The sequence below is a fragment of the Ovis canadensis genome, chromosome 22 (assembly GCF_042477335.2).
Source record: "Ovis canadensis isolate MfBH-ARS-UI-01 breed Bighorn chromosome 22, ARS-UI_OviCan_v2, whole genome shotgun sequence".
Lineage (NCBI taxonomy): Eukaryota > Metazoa > Chordata > Mammalia > Artiodactyla > Bovidae > Ovis > Ovis canadensis.
Genome location: NC_091266.1, coordinates 31,402,496 through 31,428,894, shown reverse-complemented (window position 1 = coordinate 31,428,894; position 26,399 = coordinate 31,402,496). Strand labels below are relative to the sequence as shown.

General features: G+C 39.0%; 1 protein-coding gene and 1 long non-coding RNA gene across 3 annotated transcripts in view; one reads left to right on the top strand and one right to left on the bottom strand.

Annotated features, from left to right (window-relative positions):
* LOC138427947 (cytochrome P450 2C18-like) overlaps positions 1-25,213 on the bottom strand; it is a 39,466-nt gene extending 14,253 nt beyond the window's left edge. Inside the window, exons 1-7 of one of the 2 annotated variants that reach the window (XM_069568071.1) lie at positions 24,834-25,213; positions 16,495-16,657; positions 16,173-16,322; positions 13,228-13,388; positions 10,541-10,717; positions 6,087-6,228; positions 3,607-3,794 (exon numbers count right to left, since the gene is read on the bottom strand). In XM_069568071.1, the coding sequence (XP_069424172.1) occupies positions 3,607-3,794; positions 6,087-6,228; positions 10,541-10,717; positions 13,228-13,388; positions 16,173-16,322; positions 16,495-16,657; positions 24,834-25,001 (1,149 nt within the window). In that variant the 5' untranslated portion in view covers positions 25,002-25,213. The remainder of the gene's footprint in view (positions 1-3,606; positions 3,795-6,086; positions 6,229-10,540; positions 10,718-13,227; positions 13,389-16,172; positions 16,323-16,494; positions 16,658-24,833) is intronic. The other variant, XM_069568072.1, reaches the window with a different exon arrangement.
* Positions 4,936-6,938, top strand: LOC138427950 (uncharacterized). Its single transcript, XR_011252228.1, has 2 exons — positions 4,936-5,125; positions 6,520-6,938. It is a non-coding gene; the product is annotated as an uncharacterized lncRNA (long non-coding RNA).
* Positions 25,214-26,399: the final 1,186 nt, after the last annotated feature.

Here is a 26,399-nt window from a genome sequence, read left to right as displayed (position 1 = left end):
AAAATTGGGGGAAACGGATTGGTTGCAAAAGAAGAATAAGGGAAAGTTTCAAGATGATGAAAATGTGTTTATATCTTACTTGTGATAGTGACATAACCTCACATATTGGTCAAAACTCTTTAGACTCTATACTTAACAGGGTAATTTTTCTTTTACATAACTTATACCTCAAGTGAAAAATAGAAGATGTTAGGTCACAAAACGCACACATGGTAAAAAGTAAGTCTTCTTCCTATCTAGCTGCACAAACTCATTTAGACTTTTCAAAAATAACCATTCCCACCAACTAGTTACATGCGCTTTCACAGATATTATGCATATCAGCAGATAATCCTATATACATTTATGCTACTTATCACTTTCTTCTCTTTTTACCCAATGACAAACATCCACTAGATTTTGATTTTTTTCTATAATGAAATAATTTAGATATTGCCCAATGTCAACACATATGCTTCTACTGCTGCTAAGTCGCTTCAGTCATGTCAGACTCCCTGTGACCCTATGGACAGTAGCCCACCTGGCTTCTCTGCCCATGTGATTCTCCAGGAAAGAACACTGGAGCAGATTGCCATGCTCTCCTCCAAGGGATCTTCCCAAGCCAGGGATCAAACCTGTGTCTCTGATGACTCCTGTACTGACAGGTGGGTTCTTTAGCTCTAGCTCCACCTGGGAAGCCCGTCAACACATATACATCTGCTGTATTCATGCTACACAATATAAATGTGCCATTACACTTACAATGAACATTTAGTAGCTAAAAATACTTCTTTTATTACAAGTAATGATGCAAGGATACATTTTGATATTCCTTCACAAGCATTTGTAGTAGATACCAAGAATTATAACTCTTGCATTATAAGATATATTTTATTTTTTAATAATTATGGCCAAAATGTGCTTCAGAAAAAGAAAAAAAGATGTACTTATTTACAGTCTTACCAGTGGCACCTGAAAGTACTTGTTTACAACTATCCTCACTGGTAATAGATTTTTTCAGCCTTTGACTTCATCACTCTGATAGACGAAAATGTCTCATAGTTTTAGCTCATATTTTAAAATATATATATATTACCCGGTTTAATCTGGCGACATTTTGAGGTAAACACGATTAGTATTATTGACAGTATACAAATGTCTTCAGTAGGACATGAATATTCACACAAAGTGGCATAAATAAGGAATAAAAATAGATTCACTTCAGTTCCAGTCACATTTTGACCACCAAATGAAATTGCACTAAATTTATATTTGTTTTTAATTTTTCAGGTTTTTAGTGTTGCAGAATTAAGGATGAGGGATTTCTAAACCCATGTGAGAGGGAAAAAAAAACTTAGAGCAGCTCTAACACGGTAGACTTGCGTGATCTATGGCTTCTTATATTTAAGCCAGTCAAAAGTAAATAAAATGTAAAATTCAGTTCCTCAGTTGCATTAACCACATTTCAGGCATCCACTGGGTACATGTGGCTAGTGGCTGTCATAAGGGGCACACAGATATTCAGAATTCCGTCTTTCCCAGAAGATAGTGGTAATAATTTCAACCGTAAGAAACTCACAACCCTTTTCTCCTCAAAGGAGAATTTTGAGTTATCGTATTTTTATGTATAATAGTAACATATGCAGGCTTCAAAATAGAATAGCTTGTAGGATGCCAACTAGAAAGTCTGAATAAAAACAGAAACCACGTGTTAGAAAGCACTGAAAAACTGCTGATTAAAATTGGTCTCCAGATTCCAGATGGAAGAAACTTGGAAAGGCAAATTGGCATCTGCGGTCAATTTTTGACTGTGTACATATACAATTCTGAAATAGGAGGTGTTATGTAATTCTGTCTAGCAGAGGAAAGATGAACACTTTCTGGGAAAAGATAAATATCACCTAAGACTGCGTTGTTTTTTTTTTCCTTATATAATATCTGAGATTAAGCCAAACATTTTAGGCACAGAAAAGGCAGAACTAACTGAACACCCAAAAGAAATATATATACCTAATAAAAATATACCCACAGTATGGAAAATTTCCCACCTATTTTATGAAGCCAGCATTACCTTGATATCAGAAGTCTGACAAAAATTTTTTGAGAAAGTATAATTATAGACCAGCCTCTTACAAATAAAAATACAAATGTCCTCAATAAAATGTAGCAAACCAAATTCAGCTTTTTATATATGAGAGAGACGGAGATAGAGGGAACAAAATATATACCATATAAACAAATGCAAATAATCCATTTGATCAAATTATACACACATTTGTGGAAAAAATTAGACAGATTGTGAACAGCAAGGGAAAGGGGAAAATAGGGAGTTCCTAATCAATGGGCATAAAATGGTTGCCAAGGGTTTGGGGGAGAGAGGGATGAATGAACAGAGCACAGAGGATGTTTAGAGCTGTGAAACTACTCTAGATAATACTACAATGATGGATACATATCATTAGACTCTTGCTCAAACTCACAGAATGTACAAGAGTGAACCCTAATATAAATGATGAACTTTGGATGCTAATGATGGTCAGTATAGGCTCATCCATTGTAAAAAGTGTACCAGTGTGGTAGAGGATATTGATAATGGGTGAGGCAATGCATGTGTGGAGGCAGGAAGTATATGGGAAATCACTGTATCTTCAGCTGAAAATTGCTGTGAACCTAAAACTGCTATAAAAAATAAAGTTCATCCCCCAAATCATACAAAAACAGGATTAGGAAGTATTTCCCTAATCAGTTTTTTTTTAATATTTACAAAAATGTACATAAAATATCATTCTCAATGATGAGATATATAACCCTCACCTCTTTCAGGATATCATAAATGAAACAACAGCCACTATCACCACCTTGTCCAATATTATCTTGAAATCCTGCCAGTGTGATAATGCAATAAAGTCAATCAAAGTCATGAGAATTGGAAAATAAAGAATAAAACAAATATTAAACCAGATGGCAGAATTGTGGTGTATATAGATATTACAAATAAATCTACAAACAAATTATTAACAATGATATATGAAATTGGAAAGGTTGTTAGATATAAGGGCATCAAGATAATAAAATCAATTCTATTTCTATATACCAAAAAAATGGAAAAAGCAATTTTAAAATTATAAAATGTATAATAAGATCAAGAATATTTCTTATCTGAGAAAAGCATAACAGATGTGCAAGTCACTGTACTAAAAACAAAACAGTATCAAAAAAATTAAATCAGTATCAAAAAAATTAAAGAAAGCCCAAATTAACTGTATCTGTGAATTGAAAGCATCAACATGTCAAGATGTCAATTTCCAAATTGATTTGATACTACCATGAAAAAACTCACAGCTGAATGTTTTGGGTAATTGACAAATGAATACTGAAATTTACCTGGAAATATAAACAGCTAAGGGTAGCCAAAACAATATTAAAGAAGCAGAACAAATTTGGGAGACTTAGCCAGATATCAAGAGCTGTCATAAAGATTTATAGCCACAAACTGGAAACAACACAAGACCCATCAAGCTGCCATATGTATGATTTTTCCAATTCTCTCATCTTGAGGACTGAAATCATACTGTGAATATGGGAACTTCAAGAGTGTTGAGGTCACTGCAAGAGAAACAATTTTACCTTGGGGATAAGGTAGTTTCTGAATTTAACGTCACGGGTCACCGCGTGGGGCAGATTGGTGGGGACGAGGTCAATATATCTCTGGATCTCGTGCACCACAGCATCCATGTATGGCATGTGGCTTCTGTCCTGCATGCAGGGGCTCCGATGTCTGCCGATCACACGGTCAATCTCTTCCTGGACTTTAGCTGATAAGACACAAGTAAGACTACTGGAAAAAAGAGGAAAACACATGCCACGCCACAATTTCATACCAAATCAGGGTGACATAGAACTCTGTAAAGGTGTTCCAACATCGTTATAAACATCAATTATATGTCCAGAAGTATACCTAGACTAAGAGAGTTTTCATAATACAAGTACAAATGACACTCATACAAGCTAGGCTTTGAGATAAATCTGTGCACACCTCTATGTTAGCATGAAAAGTGATAAAAGTGTTAGTCGCTCAGTCGTGTCTGGCTCTTCCTAACCCTATGGACTAGTAGCCCACCAGGCTCCTCTGTCCATGGAATTCTCCAGGCAAGAATACTGGAGTGGATTGCCATGCCCTCCTCCGGGGGATCTTCCCGACCCTTGCCTCCTGCATCGCAGGCAGATTCTTTACCATCTGAACCACCAAGGAAGCCTATATATTAGCATGCATGCGTGCTAAGTCGTTTCAGTCATGTCCACCTCTTTGCAACCCTACGAACTGTAGCTCGCCAGGTTCCTCTGTCCATGGGATTCTCCCAGCAAGAATACTGGGGTGAGTTGCTATGCCCTTCTTCAGGGGCTCTTCTGGACACAGGGATCGAACCCGCCTCTCTTACATCTTCTGTATTGGCAAGCAGATTCATCACTAGCACCACCTGGGAAGCTCATATATTAGCATAGAGGATCATTAATAAAAAATAGAAATGATGAAACACTTTAAACACAAACAGTATATTATTAACTCAAGAAATTTCTGTCATCACATGTAGGAGACAGGAAGAATAAAAGAAAAGCAGCCCCTGGCAAGGGCCGCAAAAGAAATTTGTAATTATTGATAAACTGGATGCTATAAGGCATGAGACTCTTGGAACAAGTCCAGAGGGATCAGTTCATAATCTTGAAAACAAGATATGATCCTGGGGTCGGAAAACCGACCCCAGACTGTTTCTCAACTGGCGTCTCAGAGTCACATGTTTTATATATCTGGTGAAAAATCTATAGATAAAAATATTAGTCTCAGTTACTGATTTGTTATTGATTACTGTTTCCTAATTACTAAATGGTTAATGATCATTTTGTTCTTTGGCCCTGAAGGCCACATGAGTTACAGTTTAACTCCCCACATATTCTTTCATTCATGGCTGAAAGTGTAATAAAGCTGGCTTGGATTCAGTTTCGGCACCTTCACCTTGGAGCGGTGTTGGTCCCCTGAGCCTCTCTTTTCTATGAATTCCTGTGTCTCCTTTCTCATTCTCTCACCGTATCACGCTTTCGGAAACCCTGCTTGTTGAGCTGGTCTCGACAATCACAGAAAGAAAAACAGGTATCAGGTATTATTTTCATATCAAAATAATATACGATGTTTTAAAAATCAAATTCTATAACTGATGTATGTATGGCTTGCAATTGGATATGTATTGTGTGTTTATTTGCAACTTGAAATGCTATCTTATTTAATGTTTAAAAAGGGAAAAAATTATTTTAGGTACAGTTCAGTTCAGTTCATTCACTCAGTCGTGTCTGACTCTTTGTGACCCCATGAACCCCAGCACACCAGGCTTCCCTGTCCATCACCAACTCCAGGAGTTCACCCAAACCCATGTCTATTGAGTCGGTGATGCCATCCAGCCATCTCATCCTCTGTCATCCCTTTCTCCTCCTGTCCTCAATCTTTCCCAGCATCAGGGTCTTTTCCAATGAGTCAGCTCTTCGCATCAGGTGGCCTTTTAGGTACATTTTCTGTCTAAATATCATATATCTTTTTCTAAATCTAACCTTTTAAAGCACTTCTCAGACTGAAAATTTTCTCAGGCTGTCTCACCAAATTTCTAGAATTTCTGCTATACTTCAACAATATAGCCCCCATCTTTCCTATCCTAGCATTATAATGTTGCATATTTAGAACAAGGAAAATTTAGGTAAAAACATATCTACCATTCAAAGTGGCCACTTCTTAAGAAAACTAACAGTCCATTGTAGGCCAATTTATGCTGGTTGTGCCTGCTGCAAATCCCTTCCCATGAAGTCCAGATACCTCACCGGAATTTTTTATTGATGAAATCCATAGCTTTATTGCCTTTGCTACTGCTCATACTGTCTCTACTTTTCTCAGCAATCCTCCCTACTATACTTGTCTTAAATTCACCTTTTTGTTTTTTAAATATTTGGGCAGCTTATAGTGGGTGACATCGAAATTTCAAAACTAAAGCTTCTCTAAGAGGAACTATAAGACAGAAGACCCAATATCTTCCCCGAAACTCACCCTGCCCACCATGTTATCATACCTGTGACCTCTGGGTGTTTCAGCAGCAGGAGGAGCCCATATCTCAGCGTGGTGCTTGTTGTCTCTGTCCCAGCGCCAAACAAATCAAACACAGATGCTATCAAGTTTTCAAAAGTAAACTCCATCTCTTGATTGTGCTTTTCCTAGAAGTTATTTGATATAATTATCTGGTAGTTTGCCAGCATAAATAATTAAAATCAACCCAAAATAACACATACTGTTAGAAAGCTAAATAAACCTAGACACTCGAGTGCAGTACTACAGCCACTGGCAAAGTGTGTGGACTGGGCTGATGCAGTCTTGATTTCCTACTCCTCATCCCTAGCTTGCCTAAAAACTTCATTCCAAGCCTTTTTTTCAGGTACACTGGTCAAGCAACCTACTTCTTACCAAAGAGCTTGCTGATGCCAGTTTCTCTCTTTCTGTCTTCACAGTCAAAACACAGATACAGACGTATAAGCGGTGTAGGTCATCATTTTGAAACATGAGTATCTGAGCGTGAAGATGAAATCTACATACTTAAATATGCTGAAGGAAAATGGAAGGCACCTAAGTTCAATGCACTTCATGGCTAGCCCTGGACTTCCCAACATAAGAGTCTCCGTGAATCCATTCTTTTTCTTTGTAATCTATTCGAGGATGTGCTGCTATGTTAGCTTTTGAACATTTTCAACTTCTTCATGCGTCTTTAGTCAGAGTCCAGATAAAATGGTTTAAAAGGAAAAGAGAATTGCAAACTCTTGATTTTGGCTTATAACATTTTTCAAGATATGGCTCTAATTTGCTCATTTCTATCAATTAAGGTTGTGTTTGCCTACCAATAAAAAAAAAAGTTCACAGTGGTTTAAAGAAATAGTGAGTTTATTTATCCCATATACAAAGACAAAATGGGGCCGGCCACTACTGTATTCCAAGACGTGAGGCAATAGGCAGCTTGGTGGAGGAAATGAGTGCAGATGCTCAGAATAAGGAATTGACTGAATAAAGCTCTCACAAATTGGAAGTTGGGAGAGTTAAAGCCCTTCACAATGACAACTAAGGTGGGTTTAGAGGAGGGATATATGTGACACAAAATTGAAAATAAGAAAGGAAAAATCTGAAATAGTGACTACAGAGGTCATGAACATACCAAAAAGAGTCATTTCTTCCTATCCAGTCCTCTAGACTAGCATTAATTTAATAAGGCTCTTACAATCCCCAAGCAACCTGTGGCATGCCCAATATTATATAATCCAACACCATTAAGATAGACTTAACCCTATCACAGTTGTACCTGATAGATAAAAGTAGTTATCCCCATTGATAACATCAATTTCACAGTTTCTAATTTTGTCAACTCAAAATTACTCTGAGGCCAAGAAGGAGAGTAGAGTTCTTATAAATCATTATTGCTATTTCTATCTGTTCAAGTGAATTTGAAGAATCAATGGTTATGTACACATAGCCTATCAAAACTAAACTAGCCGATACAAAACCTTGCTGAAAGAAATTAAAGAAGACCTAAATAAATGGAAATACATCCCATGTTCATCTATTGAAAGAATAGTTAAGATGGCATTACTCCCAAACTGACCTACAGATGCAACATGATCCATGTGAAAATGGATCAGATTCTACTAGGATGGCTAGAATCAAAAAGACAGATAATTAGAAGCACTGTCAAACATGTGAGTAAACTGTAAGCTTCATACACTGCTGGTGAGTATATAAAATGGTGCAGTCAATTTTATGTGTAAGTTTTCTTCTAAGAGTTTTATAGCTTCAGTTCTTGCATTCAGATTTTGATCTGCCACACTTCCTTCGAAGGTTAAATACAAAGTTATCATCTGTCTGTGCTGTGCTGTTGTGTTCGACTCTTTGTGACTCCATGGACTACAGCCCACCAGGCTCCTCTGTCCTTGGAACTTCCCAGGCAAGAATAAGGAGTGGATTGCCATTTCCTATTCCAGGGGATCTTCCTGACTCAGGGATTGAACTCCCATCTCCTGTTTCTCTCGCACTGCCAGGTGGATTCTTTGCCACTGTGCGACCTGGGAAGCCCACCAACAATTCTATCACTAGGCATATACCCAAGAGAAATTAAAACATATGTGTATACAAAACTTGTGGGGCTTCCCAGGTGGTGCCAGTAGTAAAGAGTCCGCCTGCCATTACAGCAGGGGTAAAAGATATGGGTTCAGTTCCTGGTTGGGGAAGATCCCCTGGAGGAGGCCATGGCAACCAACTCCATGATTCTTGCCTGGAGAATCCCATGGATAGAGGAGCTGACAGGCTACAGTCCACGGGGTCACAAAGAGTTAGACATGACTGAAGCAACTTAACAAATGCACACATACATAAAACTTGTACATAAATGTCCACAAACTCATCAAAACCAAAATACAAGGAACCAAAATGTCCATCAACCAACCAACAGATATACAAAATGTGGCATAGCCACACATTAATCATTTAAAGGAATGAAGTACTGATGTATGCTACATTATCAATGAACCCTGAAAGCATTAAGTGAAAGAAGCTAGACACAAAAGACACATATTGTATAACTCCATTAATATGAAATATCCAGAATAGCAAACTTATAAAGATGGAAGATAGGTTAGTGAAACCTAGAACTGGGGAGATTGGGGAGGAATGAGGGTGACTCCAAAAGCATATAAGATTTCTTTTCAAGGTCATAAAAATATTCAGAAATTGATCGTGGTGGCAGTTGTTCAATTCTGTGAAAATACTGAATTGTATACTGAATGCGTGAGGGATATGGTATATAGATTATACTGAATAAAGATGCTATAAAAAAATAAATATGACAGTGAAGTCCAGAGAAACAATAAGGGTTTTAAACATAGCACTGATGAAACAGCCACTGTTAAATGGAATACCAGACATCTTAGAGCCTCCTTAACCCAGGATTAGTGGAGAGACTTCATAGCACAATGAGAATCCCTCAAATTATGTGCAAAATATCAGGAACTCATATAGGTGCATCTTTCTAGGACAGTTTCCTTCCTCCTAATCAGATTCTCAAATCAACTGGGCCCCAGAAAGACAAAAATCATTGCCCAAGCACCAGAGAAATCAGAGAGCAGATTTGCTTCTTCCTTCCTCCCGTTTCTTTAAGCCACTCCATGTGCTTCCCTTCATTCTGTTTGAAACACATGATTTGAGCAGTCCAGTTCAAACCCATGAACAATTCTTCAAATGTCATCTTCATCAGCATCTTTGGCTCCTTGCCATTTTAGCCTACTAACTGTTTTCTCATTTCTGCCCAGTGCTACAAAGTGGTTGAATAAAATAATGATGGCCTCAGATGAAGACATTTCTTTCTCCAGAATTAGTTTCTACATGGCTTTTTACAGCTTTTACTGGATCCTGCCTTTCCCCAGTTCAAGAATGGCTTTGCACCTACACAAATTTGCAGCTATATTGCTCTTGACACAATTTCTAACTTGACCCTACCACTAATCATATTCACTATTAAAATTTACTATCTGAATTTTTCCTTCCCTAGTTGAACTTTTCAGATAACAAATTTGATCTTTTTACTGAGATTTCCCAGACAGTCCCTATAATTTGGCTCTCATCCTTTCTTCTAACTAAAACTAATATTTATAGATCTTTGATAATATGACAAGATAGACAGATTGATTTTATTTCAGAATCTTCAGCATTTCCATGTTCCAGACTTTCATCAAGCCAAAGTCCAAAGAAATTAAAAGTCTCATAGCTGGTCCTTGAGCTCCATTCTCATTGTACCGGTCATTCTACAGAACTCCCAGGATAATCTTCCCCAGTAATTATTTGCACTCTACTCTTGTCCTGGTTCATACATCTACCTGATAAAAATCAATATTTTTCATGCCAACGTTCACGTTTACTTGAAGGACACCAACCTCCAACTCTATATCCGTCCAGAATTATTTTTGGTTCCACTCAGTTAAGGCTTCTCTCTTCTATCCACCTAGTCTCTACCACAAACACCTCTGAACCTCTCATGACATCATTCTACCAATCTGAAATTCCCTCCCCGATGACTTATTGTAAATATTTGAAGATATACGTCAAGCTTCAGGACATACAGGAAACCCAAGCAGGCAAAACCCTTCCTTCTCGCTCTCCCACATGCTATGTGAAATGATCACACCCACCTTCCTGTTATGGCTCAGTATTTTTAATTTCTCACTTGTCTGCACTTCCATTTCACCTGAGATGTGTGTTCTCTTTCTTCTCATCTAGCCTATTAGTACCCAACAGACAAGGTCCATGTATCCGTTATTTAACAATTCAATTTTAAATCTCCCATGATGCTCAATCCAGATCCATGCACAAATAGTACCCAAAGGGCTAATCAAGCATTTCTTCTCTAACCATTAAACATCCCTAATAAGTACAGAACAAGTTAATGAACAAAAAATTTCAGGCAAATAGATAACCAATCTGTCATCAACATTTTACCTGTTCCATTTTGATCAGGAAACAATCAATGAAGTCCCGAGGATTGTTAATGTCCAGAGTTGCTTGATGTTCTTTTACTTTCTCCAAAACATAGCTTCTCACATAAGCAAAATTTTTAAATACTTTGTTATGACTCCCTGGGAAATAGTCGATGAGAATAGGGAAACTGTTGCAGATCTTAAAGATTAAAAATATGTATTTATTAAATTAAAAATACATGTTGAAGACATATATACCATATGCCAACCCCTGGTTACAAACTGAAGTGAATAAAAATGGTCTATATCTTCAGGGGGAGCTTTTTATATTATACATATAAAATAATTCTTTATGCTGATAGAGGTATTTAAGAGAGAAAACTCTGACCAGGTGATAAAAGTTGACAGTAATTTCCCATATTCATACAACAACCTTGTGTTATTAAAGCATTTTTATGTCAATTCTCTCTTTTTCTAAATTAATTCTTCTTTACAACCTTGAAATATAGAGTAACATGAATTACTATGATGCACATTTTGTAGATGAGGACAGAGGTTAAGGAAGTTTGGAAGTTTTATCATTCCAAGCCCAATCACCTGGTCAGCTAGGATACCAACTAAAGCATCAAACACCCCTGCCCTGGTCAGTGTTCCCGGTGGCATCTCTGCTCACAAACTTTCTTCCTCTCTGAAAAAGATATTCTCTTTCTTCCTAAAGTAGGATATTTCTGCTAAGTAATGTGATGAGGAAATCACTAAGTGTGATTGGAGGACAAGCCTGTGCATGATGGAAACCTTCCAGTAAGGGCCTGGACGTTCACTGAATGCTGTGGGCATGCTTTTGGGGCAGTCACCAAAGTAGTTTATGGAAACTGGATTTTGGTAGGGTAGTGGAAAAAACCACTGGCCAGGGAGGCAAGAGTCTTGAATTCCAGCTTTATATTCAGGCTTTTCTTTTCTTTGTAAAATAAAGGCACAGCCACCTCTCCCAGATGTTTACATTATGACACTAAGGCAGGACTGTTACGTTCAAACTTTCACTTAGAATAACATCAGCAAAAATGATGCCATAGACAACTCAAAAGGCCTATCCCACTTTTAAAAAGTGTCAGAAAATTAGGCAGAAACTATCAGAATCAACTTGTCAGAACTCTAGAGCACCAAGGTTTACAGCAATCACATAAATGTTGATAACAAAGATAAGACAACTTAAAAACAGCAGAAAAGATCTGTTATTGTTTTTTCTCCTTGTCCCACCTCCTTCCTTGGCAGTGGCCTTAACAAGGGCAGCTTGTGGTACGGGAGCCTGGTTCCTCATTCTGGTGGTACCAGAGCAGACCTCACTAACAAAGAGCTGTGTATCTGTGTTCTGACCTGTCTGGGGCCGCCTGAGGCACTGAGACAGGCACTTGTTTTTGTTTCATCTGACTTGGAACTTAGGGTGGAAACACAGTACGGATGTCTCAAAGACCTGGCAAGATTAATGAAAAGCCCACAGTTGCCTGGAGCAAAAGGTTACAGTTAAGGTACACAACAGAGCACCAAACTCCAGAAAGACTAGCTGGGGAGGGAGTGCCTTTAAGAAATTAGGACATTCAAAAGCACCCATGTATACTGAGGAATTTAGAAAGCTATACACATGCCCAGGGCAGGACATCTGCTAAGAAAAGACCTGAGAAGAGACTAAGCTATCACCTCTGGCTGATCTCTAGGCTGAGTGCAAGTAACAAGCGAAGACCAAGGCAAAGTTGAAAATAACCTGGCTAAGAGATTCCCAGGCGGCTCAGTGGTAAGAGAACCCACCTGCCAATGCAAAAGTTCCATCCCTGGGTCAGGAAGATCCCCTGGAGATGGAAATGGCAACCCACCACAGTATCCTTGAGATACTGGGAAATCCCTAGGAAAAGCCAGGATACTGGGAAAAGCCTGGGAAATCCCATGGACGAAGGAGCCTCGCAGGTACAGTCCATGGGATCACAAAGACTCAGACATGACTGAGCAACTAAGCACACAAGGACAAATCTAGAAGTCATTTCCTTCCCTTTATTTCCTCGCTTTCTCCCTTTCTTCTTTCCTCCCTTCCGCTCTATCTCCATCTCTTTGTCTCACCTTTCTTTTCTTAGGATCCTCACATTCAATGACATTGCTATCCACAGACTCACAGATATGAAAACAAGCTATAGAGGGAGAGGAGAGGACGGAGGGGCAATACAAGGGTAGTGAGGGGGAAAAGGGGTTTTATGCGATTATATGAAATCTTGTGTGTGAAACTTCTGAAAATTGTAAAGCACTATAGAATTTAAAGAATATTTTATTCAATTTCTAAAAAACAAAAAGAAACACCAAAAATCAAAAAACTCTATTTAAATACTAGCTGAACATAATAAGCTAAAGGAACAGAAATTTCAGCAACCACACTAGACCAAAAAAAGAGAGAGAGAGAGAGAGAGATTGTGCCAAAACAGTTTAGAAAAGTCACTAAATAAATGAATAGCTACAGCTTGCAAAAGTCAAACAAACAAACAGAAACTATATCAAACTAAAAAACAAAACAAAGAGGGGAAAATTGGATTCCCAGTTGCCACATTGTAATATCCAAAATGTTCAATTTTCAAACATTCTCTTCACAGCTTGGCCCATACTGAATTATGAACTTGTCAGAGAAAAGAACACAGATGACTTCTCAGAAAAAAAGGCGCATGACCTCACCTGTATCCATGGGGAGCTCACAATCCGGAGATTTTCATTAAATTTCTCTAGCAAGTTACGAAAATTCTGATCTGTATAATCAAACCGATTTTGGAAAATAATGGAGCAGATCACATTGCAGGGAGCACAGCCCAGCAGGAAAGTGGGATCACAGGGTGACCCTAAAGAATGGAAAAGATTTATGAAACACTGTTAAAATATAAATATAAAACTTTGCTGTGGATAACAGATAATTTTAGAATCTCTGAATCAACATCTACATAGAGATTCCCTTATCAGCAAAAATTTAACTATGCTTAAAATACATCATTATTGCCTTTAACATGAATTGACCATACCATCCTTGCTTGTTTAACAGATCTTTTTTTTTAACTTTTTAGCTGGACTGCACAATTTTAGGGATCTTAGCTCAGCAACCACAAACTGAACCTGGGCCCATGGCAGAGAGAGGGCCCAGAATCCTAACCATTCAGTCAACAAGGAATTCCTCCATCCTAGTTTGTTTAATAACTTGTTTCCAAAATCTCCATTTACTTTACTGCCTTGAGCCAAATTGCTGGTTGTTTTGAAGAACGGAAAAAAAAAAAAATTTAAAGGTCCGGTTAAAAAAAAATTCAAGTTATCTATCAGTACAGAATCATATCTGTCTGGTAAGCTAGATAATTAAGCACTGGTGTAAGAAGGAAAAAATATTTAGGAACCTGGGAACCTTTTATATATAATAAATAGTTGAAGGAATGACTGGTAGGAACAGGAGAGGAAGAGATTTAAGAGAGAAAGATTATGGAAAAATTCAGGTGTTTGATGGAAAAATGAGTAAAAGTCATCCACACTGTATGAGAAGAAAAAGTAACACAAACAAACTGCAAACTCAAAGATTTGTTTGCCTAAAATAAAAGTAAGAATTCTTCATTTCAAACTTCAATCACAAAGCAAAAACAAAGGTTAAAATGAAATGTCCATGTGTGTGGCAACTACAACCTGATTTTTAATCTTTCCTGTCACGTCACTGGAGAGGAAGAGTTACAAAGCAGATAATTTGCACTTCATAAATCAGTACATCTAGCAGTAAGGGTGAAAAATTACCCTAAGAGTTTTAATCCCAAATCCAGTTGTTTTAAAACGTACTTGGGGTTTTATTTTTATTCACATGATGAGGTCAACAGATCAGGAGATGATAGCCATAGGGAAGATAGTTTGTTCCCAAGAGGAGGGGTATACCACACAGGGCCACATGGGGAAGCACCAAGATTAGTCAGGAGAGAGCATGGAGCAGAGCTTTCATAGGGGTTTCACGGAAGAAATGAGCAAGGTGGGGTCAGTATGCTAACTAACTTTAGGAATGGATAGTTTGGATAATTTCCGAGGGCTCTAGGCAGTAGGGAGAAGGCAATGGCAACCCACTCCAGTACTCTTGCCTGGAGAATCCCATGGATGGAGGAGCCTAGTAGATTACAGTCCATGGGGTCTCAAAGAGTCGGACAAGGCTGAGCGACTTCACTTTCACTTTTCACTTTCATGCATTGGAGAAGGAAATGGCAACCCATTCCAGTGTTCTTGCCTGGAGAATCCCAGGGACAGAGGAGCCTGGTGGGCTGCTGTCTATGGAGTCACACAGAGTCGGACACGACTGGAGTGACTTAGCAGCAGCAGCAGCAGCAGCAGCTAGGCAGTAGGGATGGTCCCTGGTTGTCCCATAATGCCTTGGGTTGATTTAGGGCAGGGAGAATATTGGCTTGGTGTGTGAGGGTTTCATAAAGTAGGTATCTGGAAAGTATGGGCTCTGGATGGTTGGCTTGAAAATAAAAGACATGCTCATAGAAAAGATGTGATGCTCTATCTCAGGATTAACTAACCCTGGGAGAGGCAGTTGCTTCCCAGGTCTGCAAGGCCTTCCTAGATGTGAAAGTATCATAAAATATGGAAAATACAAAATATGGGAAAGGGAAAGGGAAAGTCTCTCAGTCATGTCCGACTTTTTGCAACTCCATGGACTATACAGTCCATGGAATTCTCTAGGCCAGAACACTGGAGTGGGTAGCCTCTCCCTTCTCCAGGGGATCTTCCCAACCCAGGGACTGAACCCAGGTCTCCAACACTGCAGGCAGATTCTTTACCAGTAAGGGAGGGAAGATAAATGTAAAGAGAAAGTTGAAGTTGGAAGCAACTAATAAGGAAGGCAGGCTGAAATCCAAATAAATCATTTTATAACCTCGTATTTTTGTAAATTTTAGGATTACTCTATAGCATCTATTTCTTAGAATTCATAAAACAATACTGTAACTTAGAAGCAACATTAAATAACTCAAGCTGATAATTTTAAAACAGTTGTTTACAGGGAAATCACAATAGATGAGGCCTGCACTGAAGGATACCTAAGTAATTAAAACCATAGAAAAGTATCATTACTGGCTAGAACTGTAGGCAGTGAGTGTCTGAAGAAACCCTCAGACATCTGAGTAAGGTTGACCATACAAATACAGGCCAATTAAGTGAAAGCACATGCCCTCCAGAGGGGCATGATGAATTCATTCCCACCGTGTCCACTTGACAAGTATTCCCTGATGAAATGTTCTGGAATAGATAACCCACACTGACACTATGAGGGGAAAAAATGCTCTCTAACACACACACACACACAAAAAAGGAGACTCAAAACCCCTTACCTTCATGTCCTAATGATCTGAAAACAAAAATTTCAAAACAGAATAGGATTCAATGACCTTTAATCCACACTATATTCTCCATCCTGGGTGTACACACACAACAAGCATAGATACACAAAAGCCCTCTGGGCTCTCCTCTCCTCTCTCTCTTCTCCATGGGAGGGCTGAAAGCCATGAACCATATGAAAGATGTGGCCGCCCCTGAAATGTTTCCATGGGCATCCCTGGAGAAGAGAGCGGTCTGCTGAGGTCAGAATTACAGAGCACAGAATCACCCACCGTTCGTTTTTCTCAATTCCTCCACCAGGCAGCGCGCTTCCTCTTGAACGCGGTCCTCGATGCTCCTCTTCCCCATCCCGAAATTCCGCAGGGTCATGAGGCAGAAGCGCCGGGTCTCCTTCCATCTCTTCCCGTTGCTGAAAATGATTCCTGCCAGGATGGGAAACAGAGACTAGGAGGGAGGCCCTAGAGAAGGAGGAGCGAGCTGACACTTGGCAGCCTCAGAGATCGACCAAGCTCTGCTGAGGGGCTCTTCAAATTCCTCTTTTCCATTCTCCCCACCCCCATTACCAATGTTGGACACGTGCACATGTGCACCTACCATATCCTTTATTAACTCTTTGAGACATTGGGGGATTGCCTCTTCCAGAAAACTCTTCTCCCTGATCAATTAAGGCTTCTTTCACTGCTTCATATCCATGCAACACAACAGCAGGCCTCAAGCCAAAATACACTGTGAACACAGGGCCATAGGTGTTTGAGAGCTGGCAAATGGAAAGAAAATGCAAATATCAGCAAAAGAAGTCATAATTTGGTCTATTTTGCTCATGATTGAGACTGTTATTATCATCATATTGTTATAATTTATTCTCCCACACATAACTGCAAACATTTCTGGATCTTATATATCACTATCAGTTCAGTCGTCATGTCCAACTCTTTGCAACCCCATGGACTGCAGCATGCCAGGCCTCCCTGTCCATCATCAACTGCTGGAGTTTACTCAAATTCCGGTCCATTGAGTCAGTGATGCCATCCAACCACCTCATCCTCTGCCGTCCCCTTCGCCTCTCTACTTCAATCTTTTCCCGCCAGGGTCTTTTCCAGTGAATCAGTTCTTCACATCAGTTGGCCAAAGTATTGGAGTTTCAGCTTCAGCATCAGTCCTTCCAACAAATATTTGGGACTGATTTCCTTTAGGATGGACAAGTTGGATCTCCTCGCAGTCCAAAGGACTCTCAAGAGTCTTCTCAAACACCACAGTTCAAAAGCATCAGTTCTTTGTGGCTCAGCTTTCTTTATAGTTCAGCTCTTACATCCATACATGACTATAGGAAAAACCATAGCTTTTACTAGACGGACCTTTGCTGGCAAAGTAATGTTTCTGCTTTTGAATATGCTATCTAGGTTGGTCATGACTTTTCTTCCAAGGAGCAAGCATCTTTTAATTTAATGGCTGCAATCACCATCTCCAGTGATTTTGGAGCCCTCCAAAATAAAATCTGTCACTGTTTCCACTGTTTCCCCATCTTATTTGCCATGAATTGATGGGACCAGATGCCATGATCTTAGTTTTCTGAATGTTGAGTTTTAAACCAACTTTTTCACTCTCCTTTCACTTTCATCAAAAGCTTTTTAGCTCTTCTTTGCTTTCTGCAATAAGGGTGGTGTCATCTGCATATCTGAGGTTATTGGTATTTCTCCCAGCAATCTTGATTCCAGCTTGTGCTTCATCCAGTCCAGTGTTTCTCATGACGTATTCTGCATATAAGCTAAATAAGCAGGGTGACAATATGCAGCCTTGAGGTACTCTTTTACTCTGATTCCATTTGGAACCAGTCTGTGTTCCATGTCCAGTTCTAACTGTTGCTTCTTGACCTGCATACAGGTTTCTCAGGAGGCAGGTCAGGTGGTCTGGTATTCCCATCTCTTTCAGAATTTTCCACAGTTGATTGTGATCCACACAGTCAAAGGCTTTGGCATAGTCAATAAAGCAGAAATAGATGTTTTTCTGGAACTCTCTTGCTTTTTCCATGATCCAACGGATGTTGGCAATTTGATCTCTGGTTCCTCTGCCTTTTCTAAATCCATCTTGAACATCTGGAAGTTCACAGTTCACGTATGGCTTGAAGCCTGGCTTGGAGAATTTTGAGCATTACTTTACTAGCCAGTGAGATGAGTGCAACTGTGAACTAGTTTGAGAATTCTTTGGCATTGCCTTTCTTTGGGATTTATAAGTATGATAATTCAACATCCATTCATGAGAAAAAAAAAAAAAGCACTCTCACTAAAGTGTGTATAGAGGGAACATATCTCAGCATAATAAAGCAGAAGACCTAAATAGACCTTTCTCCGAAGAAGCACCTACAGATGGCCAACATGCAATGAAAAGATTCTTTAAATCACTAAGAATCAAAAAAAAGAGTCACTAACAATTAGAGAAGTGAAAATTGAGACTACAATGAGGTACCATTGTGGTTATCATCAAAATGTCTACAAGTACTAAATGCTGAAGCGGGTGTGGAGGAAAGGGAAGCCTCTTACACTGTTGGTGGGAGTGTAAGAGGTGTAAATTGGTGCAGCCACTAAGGAGAACAGTGTGGAAATTCCTTTAAAAACTAAAAATAAAACTACCATATAATCCAGCAATTTCACTCTTGGGTATATACCCAGGAAAAAAAAAAAGAAAGAAAACTCTAATTGAAAAAGATAATGCATCCCTATGTTCACAGCAGCACTACTTACAATAGCCAAGACATAGAAGCAACCCAAGTGCCCCTTAACAGATAAATGGCTTAAGTATATGTGGTATATACATACAATGGAATATTGCTAAGCCATAAAAAAAAAACAATAAAATGTTGCAGCCACATGGATGGGCCTAGAGAATAAGCTTAGTGAACTAAGTCAGAAAAAGAAAAATACTACATGATATCGCTTATATAGAGAATCTTAAAAAATACAAATGAATCTATATACAAATTGTAAACAGACTCACAGACACAGAAAACAAATCTGTGGGTAACCAAAGTGGGTGAGGGACAAATTAGGGGTAAGAGATTAACAGATACAAACAACTATACATGAGACAGAAAAGCAACAAGGCTTGGTGTACAGCACAGGGAGTTACACTCCGTAACTTGTAACAGGCCACCACGGAGATGGCGGTGCCCATCACCGATTGGGCCACAAAGCAATTGCACGGCGGCGAGGCTCCAGTGGGAGCCTGGGACACCCGAGCGGCGGTACCACGGAGGTCGGGGCGCTGGAAGCGGATCAACTGCAAAGCAACATGCTCGTCCTACGTCTGGAATCTCAGCCCAGGAGGCTGATCACCAGCAGCTCGTCACTAATGGACCACCAGCAGCTCCTCACTAATGGACCACCAGCAGCTCCTCACTATGGACCATCAGCAGCTCCGCACTAATGGACCACCAGCAGCACTCACTATGGACCATCAGCAGCGCCGCACTAATGGACCACCAGCAGCTCCTCACTATGAACCATCAGCAGCTCCACACTAATGGACCACGAGCAGCTCTGAGGTGGCGGAAAACTCGGCCTGGCACCAGAAGCATCACCTGGTAGACTTCCTAGTGGCAGTGGGCAGCCACTTCTAGGATCAAGCGTCCTAGATACATGCTGTATACTTAGTTACTTCAGTCATGTGTGACTCTTTGCGACCCTATGGGCTGCAGCCCACCATGCTCCTCTTTCCAGGGGATTATCCCAGCAAGAATACTACAGTGGATTGCCATGCCCTCCTCCAGGAGATCTTCCCCACGCAGGGATCAAACTGGCATCTACTTCATTGCAGGTGGATTCTTTACCACTGAGTCACTGGGCAAGCCCCTGCATGCTGTAAAGCAAACGCCTACCAAAGTGTCCCCGAGGGCAGTGGATGGTAATGGAAGGGGGAGTCAGTTTACATCACAGACAAGTAACAAATCCTCAGATTGTTTTAGTTGTTGGACACCATATTAAGAATGGACGTTCTTTACTCAAAATAGGAAAAAGGGATTTCTACACTATAAAATGTCTTCAGCCATTAAGAAAACTCCTTTCAGTGGTTCAAACAAACATATCCTTCATTCATTCTCAAGACAGACGAGCTTACAGTCTTCCTTTATGTAAATCAAACCACAGAGAAGGGAGTATAGCCTAGGGCTCACAGGTAAGTAATTTCATTATTTATATAAGTTGGTTCTGTTCATGTAATAGTGGGATATTTTATTTCCTGATCCTTAAACGCTAAGGGCTACCACAGAGAAGTATGATTTCCAGGGCTAATCTCTTTTAATAATTACTTTACATTAAAACCTAAATGCTATTTTTCCTGTCCTGTTCTTTCTGTTTTTGAAGACAAGAACAATGAAAAAGAGGCAGTATAAGAAACTGTGGGTACTTTTATATCAGGTGTATATCTCACTGGATTTTTTTGTTGTTTAGGAAGCTAATATAGTTATCCTTAAAACAGGAGAAATGTTAAAGGAAGCCACAGTTGGCATTAGAAATTATGGTAGAAATATTAATAGTTTCTTTTCAAAGAAGAGAAAAAAGTCAGTACTTGACTTTTCAAGAAGTTTCTTATTCAGTTTTCCAGCCCCTTTCCTGGGTTCCATAGAATTAAATGTACTCCTTTTTTTTTTTTTTTTTTTGCTTAGTAAAAAATGTAGCAATGCTTTATAAATTTATAAACATTTAGTTTTAAGTTTCAAATTCTGTCCCGAGGCAGATTGCAATTTGAGATGAACTGAAAAGTAGCCAACAAGATAGAATAGAGGACAATTATATACATCTATTGAAAGATAAAAAGGGATAAAAAAATTTTAGGTCAGATTTAAAGGGTTTGGAATCAAGACTTTAGCTAAATTAAGCTCTACATTCACTAGATAAGTTGATCCTCCAGAAATGTTTCTAAAACCTGAAAAATCAAAGTAAGCACCCCATTTTCCCCTGAGGATCTAGTGAAACATAAACACGAAATGGTTTACGATCAGATTTGTTCTAGAAAATCTTACAGTCACCAAAGCATGGCTTTAGAGTTCAAATTCTAGGTGTTTTACTACCTGGGAATTACTTGGAACAAGTCACTATCTTCATATGCAGAAATGGAGATGTAATAGTACTTGAGTCAATTACAAAATTCTAACAGGAAAATAGTCAAAACTTTCATATAGTATAAGCTATATTGCTTATATTCCAAAGCAGATTTAAATGTTATATAGTTTACCCAGACTTTCCTCTGGGGTTAAAGTTAGAAAGAATTCATTTGTTAACAAACTTTAATGTCGCTTCATACCAGCTATTTTATTTACATAGTTAGAACATACAGATATCTATTATAAATGCAGAGATCATCACGGCATTTCACAACTTCACACAGTTTGAGGGCCAAAAACAGAAGGTTTTACTCTTTCCATACCTATCTTGCCTCTGTTTTGCTTTGTACAAGGTTTGTAGTAGTAACACGTGCATTACCATAGTAAATCACGTTTTCAATTTGAAATTTATTTGATATGCTACAGAAAGGTGCACTACAAGCCTTTTCCCCCTTACAAATTCAGAAAGCTAGAATAGAATGGTAGTCATCTGACCTACCTGAACTAAGTCATTTGCTGTTTTTCAGTTGCTTAATCATGTCCAACTCTTTGTGACCGCACGGACTGCAGCACGCCAGCCTTCCCTGTTCATCACTATCTCCTGAAGTTTGCTCAAACTCATGTCCATTGAGTTGGTGATGCCATTCAACCGCCTCATCCTCTGTGTCCCCTTCTCCTCCTGCTCTTAATCTTTCCCAGCATTAGAGTCTTCTCCAATGAGTTGGCTCTTCACAAGGTGGCCAAAGTATTGGAGTTTCAGCTTCAGCATTAGTCCTTCCAATGAATATTCGTTGGAAGTAAGTCATGGATGACTATAATTTCAAAATTTATGTTTAATGATGGCAGAGTAATTTCAAAGTGTGCTAACAAACATTTTGGAAGCAGGTATTCTATGCAGATGGTACTACTTACTGACAGATTCAAAGTTGTACCATAGCAGACTGAAACAATTTTTTTTCTGCTTGAGATCAGTTGCTGAGCCTATTGTTTCTTAGTAAATGGGTATCTTTAGCTAAGTGTAGCAGTACAGTCATATTGTCTTGCCAGTAGTCCTTCATAAATGTCATAACTTTAAAATTGTTAATATCTACAATATACAATTTATCTTAAATTTATGATGTAATTGATGTCAAGAACCACCTGGGGAATTTCTGTAAAATGTGTGTGTTCTAAACCTCAGTCCCAACCCCATGAAAACCTTTAGGAATATGTGTATGTATGTCCAGATGTTTTTCTTAAAATAATAAAGGCCCACCGTTATTTTCATTTAAAAATACTTTGTAATAATGTATAATGGAATATAAACTGCAAAAAAAAATTCAATAGTTTCCTGTATACCTGAAACTAATGCAATATTGTAAATCAACTGTACTTCATTAAAATGTTATAAAAGACAAAATATATCACTATGATATTTGGCATGGCCTGAGCAATTGGTACTCAAATTATTACTCATTATCATATCAATACCCTGAGCTAGGTTTATTTACCTTGCTTTATAGATAAAAAGATTAAGGCTCAAAGACTCTCCTATTTATTTCTTGTGTCTCACAGTTAATAGAAGACCCAAATATCTTTTTTTTAATTGAAGTATAGTTGCTTTACCGTGTTGTACCAATCTTTGCTGTACAGCAGAGTGACTTAGTTTTACACATACATAATTTTTTAAATATTCTTTTATATTGTGGATTATCCCAGGAGATAGGATGTAGTTCCTTGGACTACACAGTAGGACCTTGTTGTATAACCATTCTAAGTATAATAGTTTGCATCTACCAATCCTAAACTCCCAGTCCATCCCTCCCCTACCCGCTCCCTCTCCCTTGGCAACAAGTCTGTCTATGTGAGTCTTGTTTCTGTTTTAAAGATAGGTTTGTTTGTGCCATATTTTAGATTCCACATATAAGTGAAATCATATGGTATTTGTCTTTCTCTTTCTGACTTATTTTATTTAGTATAATCTCTAGACCCACCCATGTTGCTGTAGTTCAGTTCAGTTCAGTCACTCAGTCGTGTCCGACTCTTTAGACCCCATGAATCACAGCACACCAGGCCTCCCTGTCCATCACCAACTCGTGGAACTCACATCCATTGAGTTGGTGATGCCATCCAGCCATCTCATCCTCGGTCATCCCCTTCTCCTCCTGCCCCCAATCCCTCCCAGCATCAGAGTCTTTTCAAATGAGTCAACTCTTCGCATGAGGTGGCCAAAGTACTGGAGTTTCCGCTTTAGCATCATTTCTTCCAAAGAAATCCCAGGGCTGATCTCCTTCAGAATGGACTGGTTGGATCTCCTTGCAGTCCAAGGGACTCTCAAGAGTCTTCTCCAACACCACAGTTCAAATGCATCAATTCTTCGGCGCTCAGCGTTCTTCACAGTCCAACTCTCACATCCATACATGACTACAGGAAAAACCATAGCCTTGATTAGATGGACCTTAGTTGGCAAAGTAATGTCTCTGCTTTTGCTGTAGCAGATGGCCTTTATTTCCTCTTTTTTATAGCTGAGAAGTGTTCCATTGTATATATGTGGCATATCGTCTTTATCCATTCTTCTGTCAATGGACATTTAGGTTTTTTCCATGTTTGGGCTGTTGTGAATAGTGCTTCTATGAACATAGGGGTGCATGTATCTTTTTGAACTATAGTTTTTCTAGGTGTGTCTCCAGGAGTGATTTGCTGGATCATATGGTTATTCTATTTTCAGCTTTCTGAGAACCCTCCATACTCTTTTCCATAGTGGCTACACTAGTTTACATTCCTACCAACAGTGTAGGAATGTTCTCTTTTCTGTACATCCTCTCCAACATTTATTTGTAGACTTTTTATTATTTAGGCCATTTGGAGCAGTGTGAGGTGATATCTCACTGTAGTTTTGATTTGCATTTCTCTAATGGTGATGTTGAGCATCTTTTCATGTGTCTATGGCCATCTGCATGTTTTCTTTGGAGAAATTTTTACTAAAGAGAAGACCCAAATTTCAACATGGCTTAGTCGACCTCTAGTGCCTAAGCCATTCATCAGTAACCCGTTGGCCTACCTCAGAACCAATATACAACTGACTGCTTCCAGATCACTTGTAAAGCTCATCCCATGGGAATTCTGACTCAGCAGTAATAAATACTAGAAATCTACATTTTTAAAAGCCACCCTCAGTGATTCAAATGCCCAGCCCTGTTTCAGATCCGCTGCTATTACTGACAGGAAGCAAGCAAGCATCACAGAGTCAGTGCCAGGACACGCAGCAGCTCATGGAAGAACAATTGCTTTCATCTGGCATCATGTCTTGCAGACAGCAGCTTTGTGCAGAATCCAGAAGGATTTTGTTACCACCCAGCTGGCTCTGAATAATGACTCTTTTCTTTCATTCACTCATACTTGTCCTGATCCCAAGCTATTTCCTTAACATCAGGCATAGTTCACTTCTTCACTGAAGTTAAATTGTCATGGTTATCCTGAACAAAACACGCAGTTTATATAAGTGATGACTTCTAGAATGACATCCCTAATCACAAAACACTTCCCTTATCATTTATCTTCAGCCAAAAATCATAGCAAATGTGGTGAAACAAAGAAGAAAAGCAATACTCCAATCTTTTGCCACATTATCATTTGGTTCAGTTATACAGAGACCCAAATGTTTCTCTACTCAAGAAATGCTTTCCACTCTTCTTGACAATGACAGACAAAAAGTAATATTCCACAGGAGTATTTGCTTTAAAATGACATATTTTAGTAATTTTAAAATATTGTAATATACTTTAATATATATTTTTTAAAGCAGATGTTCACTTACTTACCCTTTGCAAGTCCCTGGAGGAAAATAAAACCTACTTACATTGCTTAAGGATTTGCCAATGTTCTTAACATCTAGCTGTAGGATATTTCCAAGAATCGGGAGAGGAGTGGGGCCCGGCGGGAGCTTCCCTTTCCCAGAGCTCTGTTTCCAGAGTGAGAGGAGAAGCAGGCAGGAGAGGCAGAGCACGAGGACCACAGCCAGATCCATTGGCGCCTTCTCGTCTCACTCAGACGACTGTGAGCCTGAAACCTAAAGCTTTTATAACAGTCCCTGCTAATTCAACTTGGGCCTCTAACTCAGAAAGTGAACAGTCAGTTAGGTCTACTTTAATCTCTCTTTTGAAAGGACTTTAGCCCTGTGATAAAGATTAAAATATGGTGCTGTTTGTTTTGCTCTTGCCACTTTTTTTTTTTTTTTTTTAATGACCCATTTGAGCATTCCAGTTTAACAAGTCAGGGGTGGAACAACCTTGTGAGTTTTCTTTAAACACACCAGGAGGTTGATGACTAGTGAACTAATAAATGATTTAATCAAAAAGTTGCTCAACAGTCTGGATTCTCTGATTAGTAACCAGTTGAGAACTTATGACTTTGAGGGCAAACGTTGTGTATTACAAGATGCTTATCCTTTAATGCTTTATCAAATACTAATATATTTGTCCTTGAAAATGAAAGCCTTTTGAAATATTTTACTGTACCATACTAACATTATAGCTTCTTAAACATAAACCAGGTAATATAACTCATACATCTTGAAGGTCTAAAAATGTATCAAGTTCTTAGATAAAAGTAACTTTACACATTTTACCATTAAATTATCCTCCTCTTCCCCTCAAAAATATTACTAGAAGAAAAAATTTTTGATTTTTCTTTTTCAAATGGGGAAAGGGGAGTTGTTCATAGAGAACACGAGATGTGTCCAGTGTCCCACAGCTAATAAATGACAAAGCTGTTATTTGAACCAATTTTAATCTTTTAATCTTTATTTTCTTGGGCTCCAAAATCACTGCAGATAGTGACTGAGGCCATGAAATTAAAAGACAGTTACTCCTTGGAAGAAAAGCTATGACCAACCTAGACAGCATATTAAAAAGTAGAGACCTCACTTTGCCAACAAAGGTCCGTCTAGTCAAAGCTATGGTTTTTCCTATAGTCATGTATGGATGTGAGAGCTGGACTATAAAGAAAGCTGAGCGCTGAAGATGTGATGCTTTTGAACTGTGGTGTTGGAGAAGACTCTTGAGAGTCCCTTGGACTGCAAGGAGATCCAACCAGTCCATCCTAAAGGAAATCAGTCCTGAATGTTTGTTGGAAGGACTGATGTTGAGGCTGAAACTCCAGTACTTTGGTACTCCAGTACCTGATGCAAAGAACTGACTCATTGGAAAAGACCCTGATGTTGGGAAAGATTGAGGGCAGGAGGAGAAGGGGATGACAGAGAATGAGATGGTTGGAGGGCATCACCAACTCAATGGACATGAGTTTGAGTAAGCTCCAGGAGTTGATGATGGACAGGGAGGCCTGGCGTGCTGCAATCCATGGAGTCACAAAGAGTGAGACACGACTGAGCGGCTGAACTAAACTGAACTGGTATTTGAACTAAGAG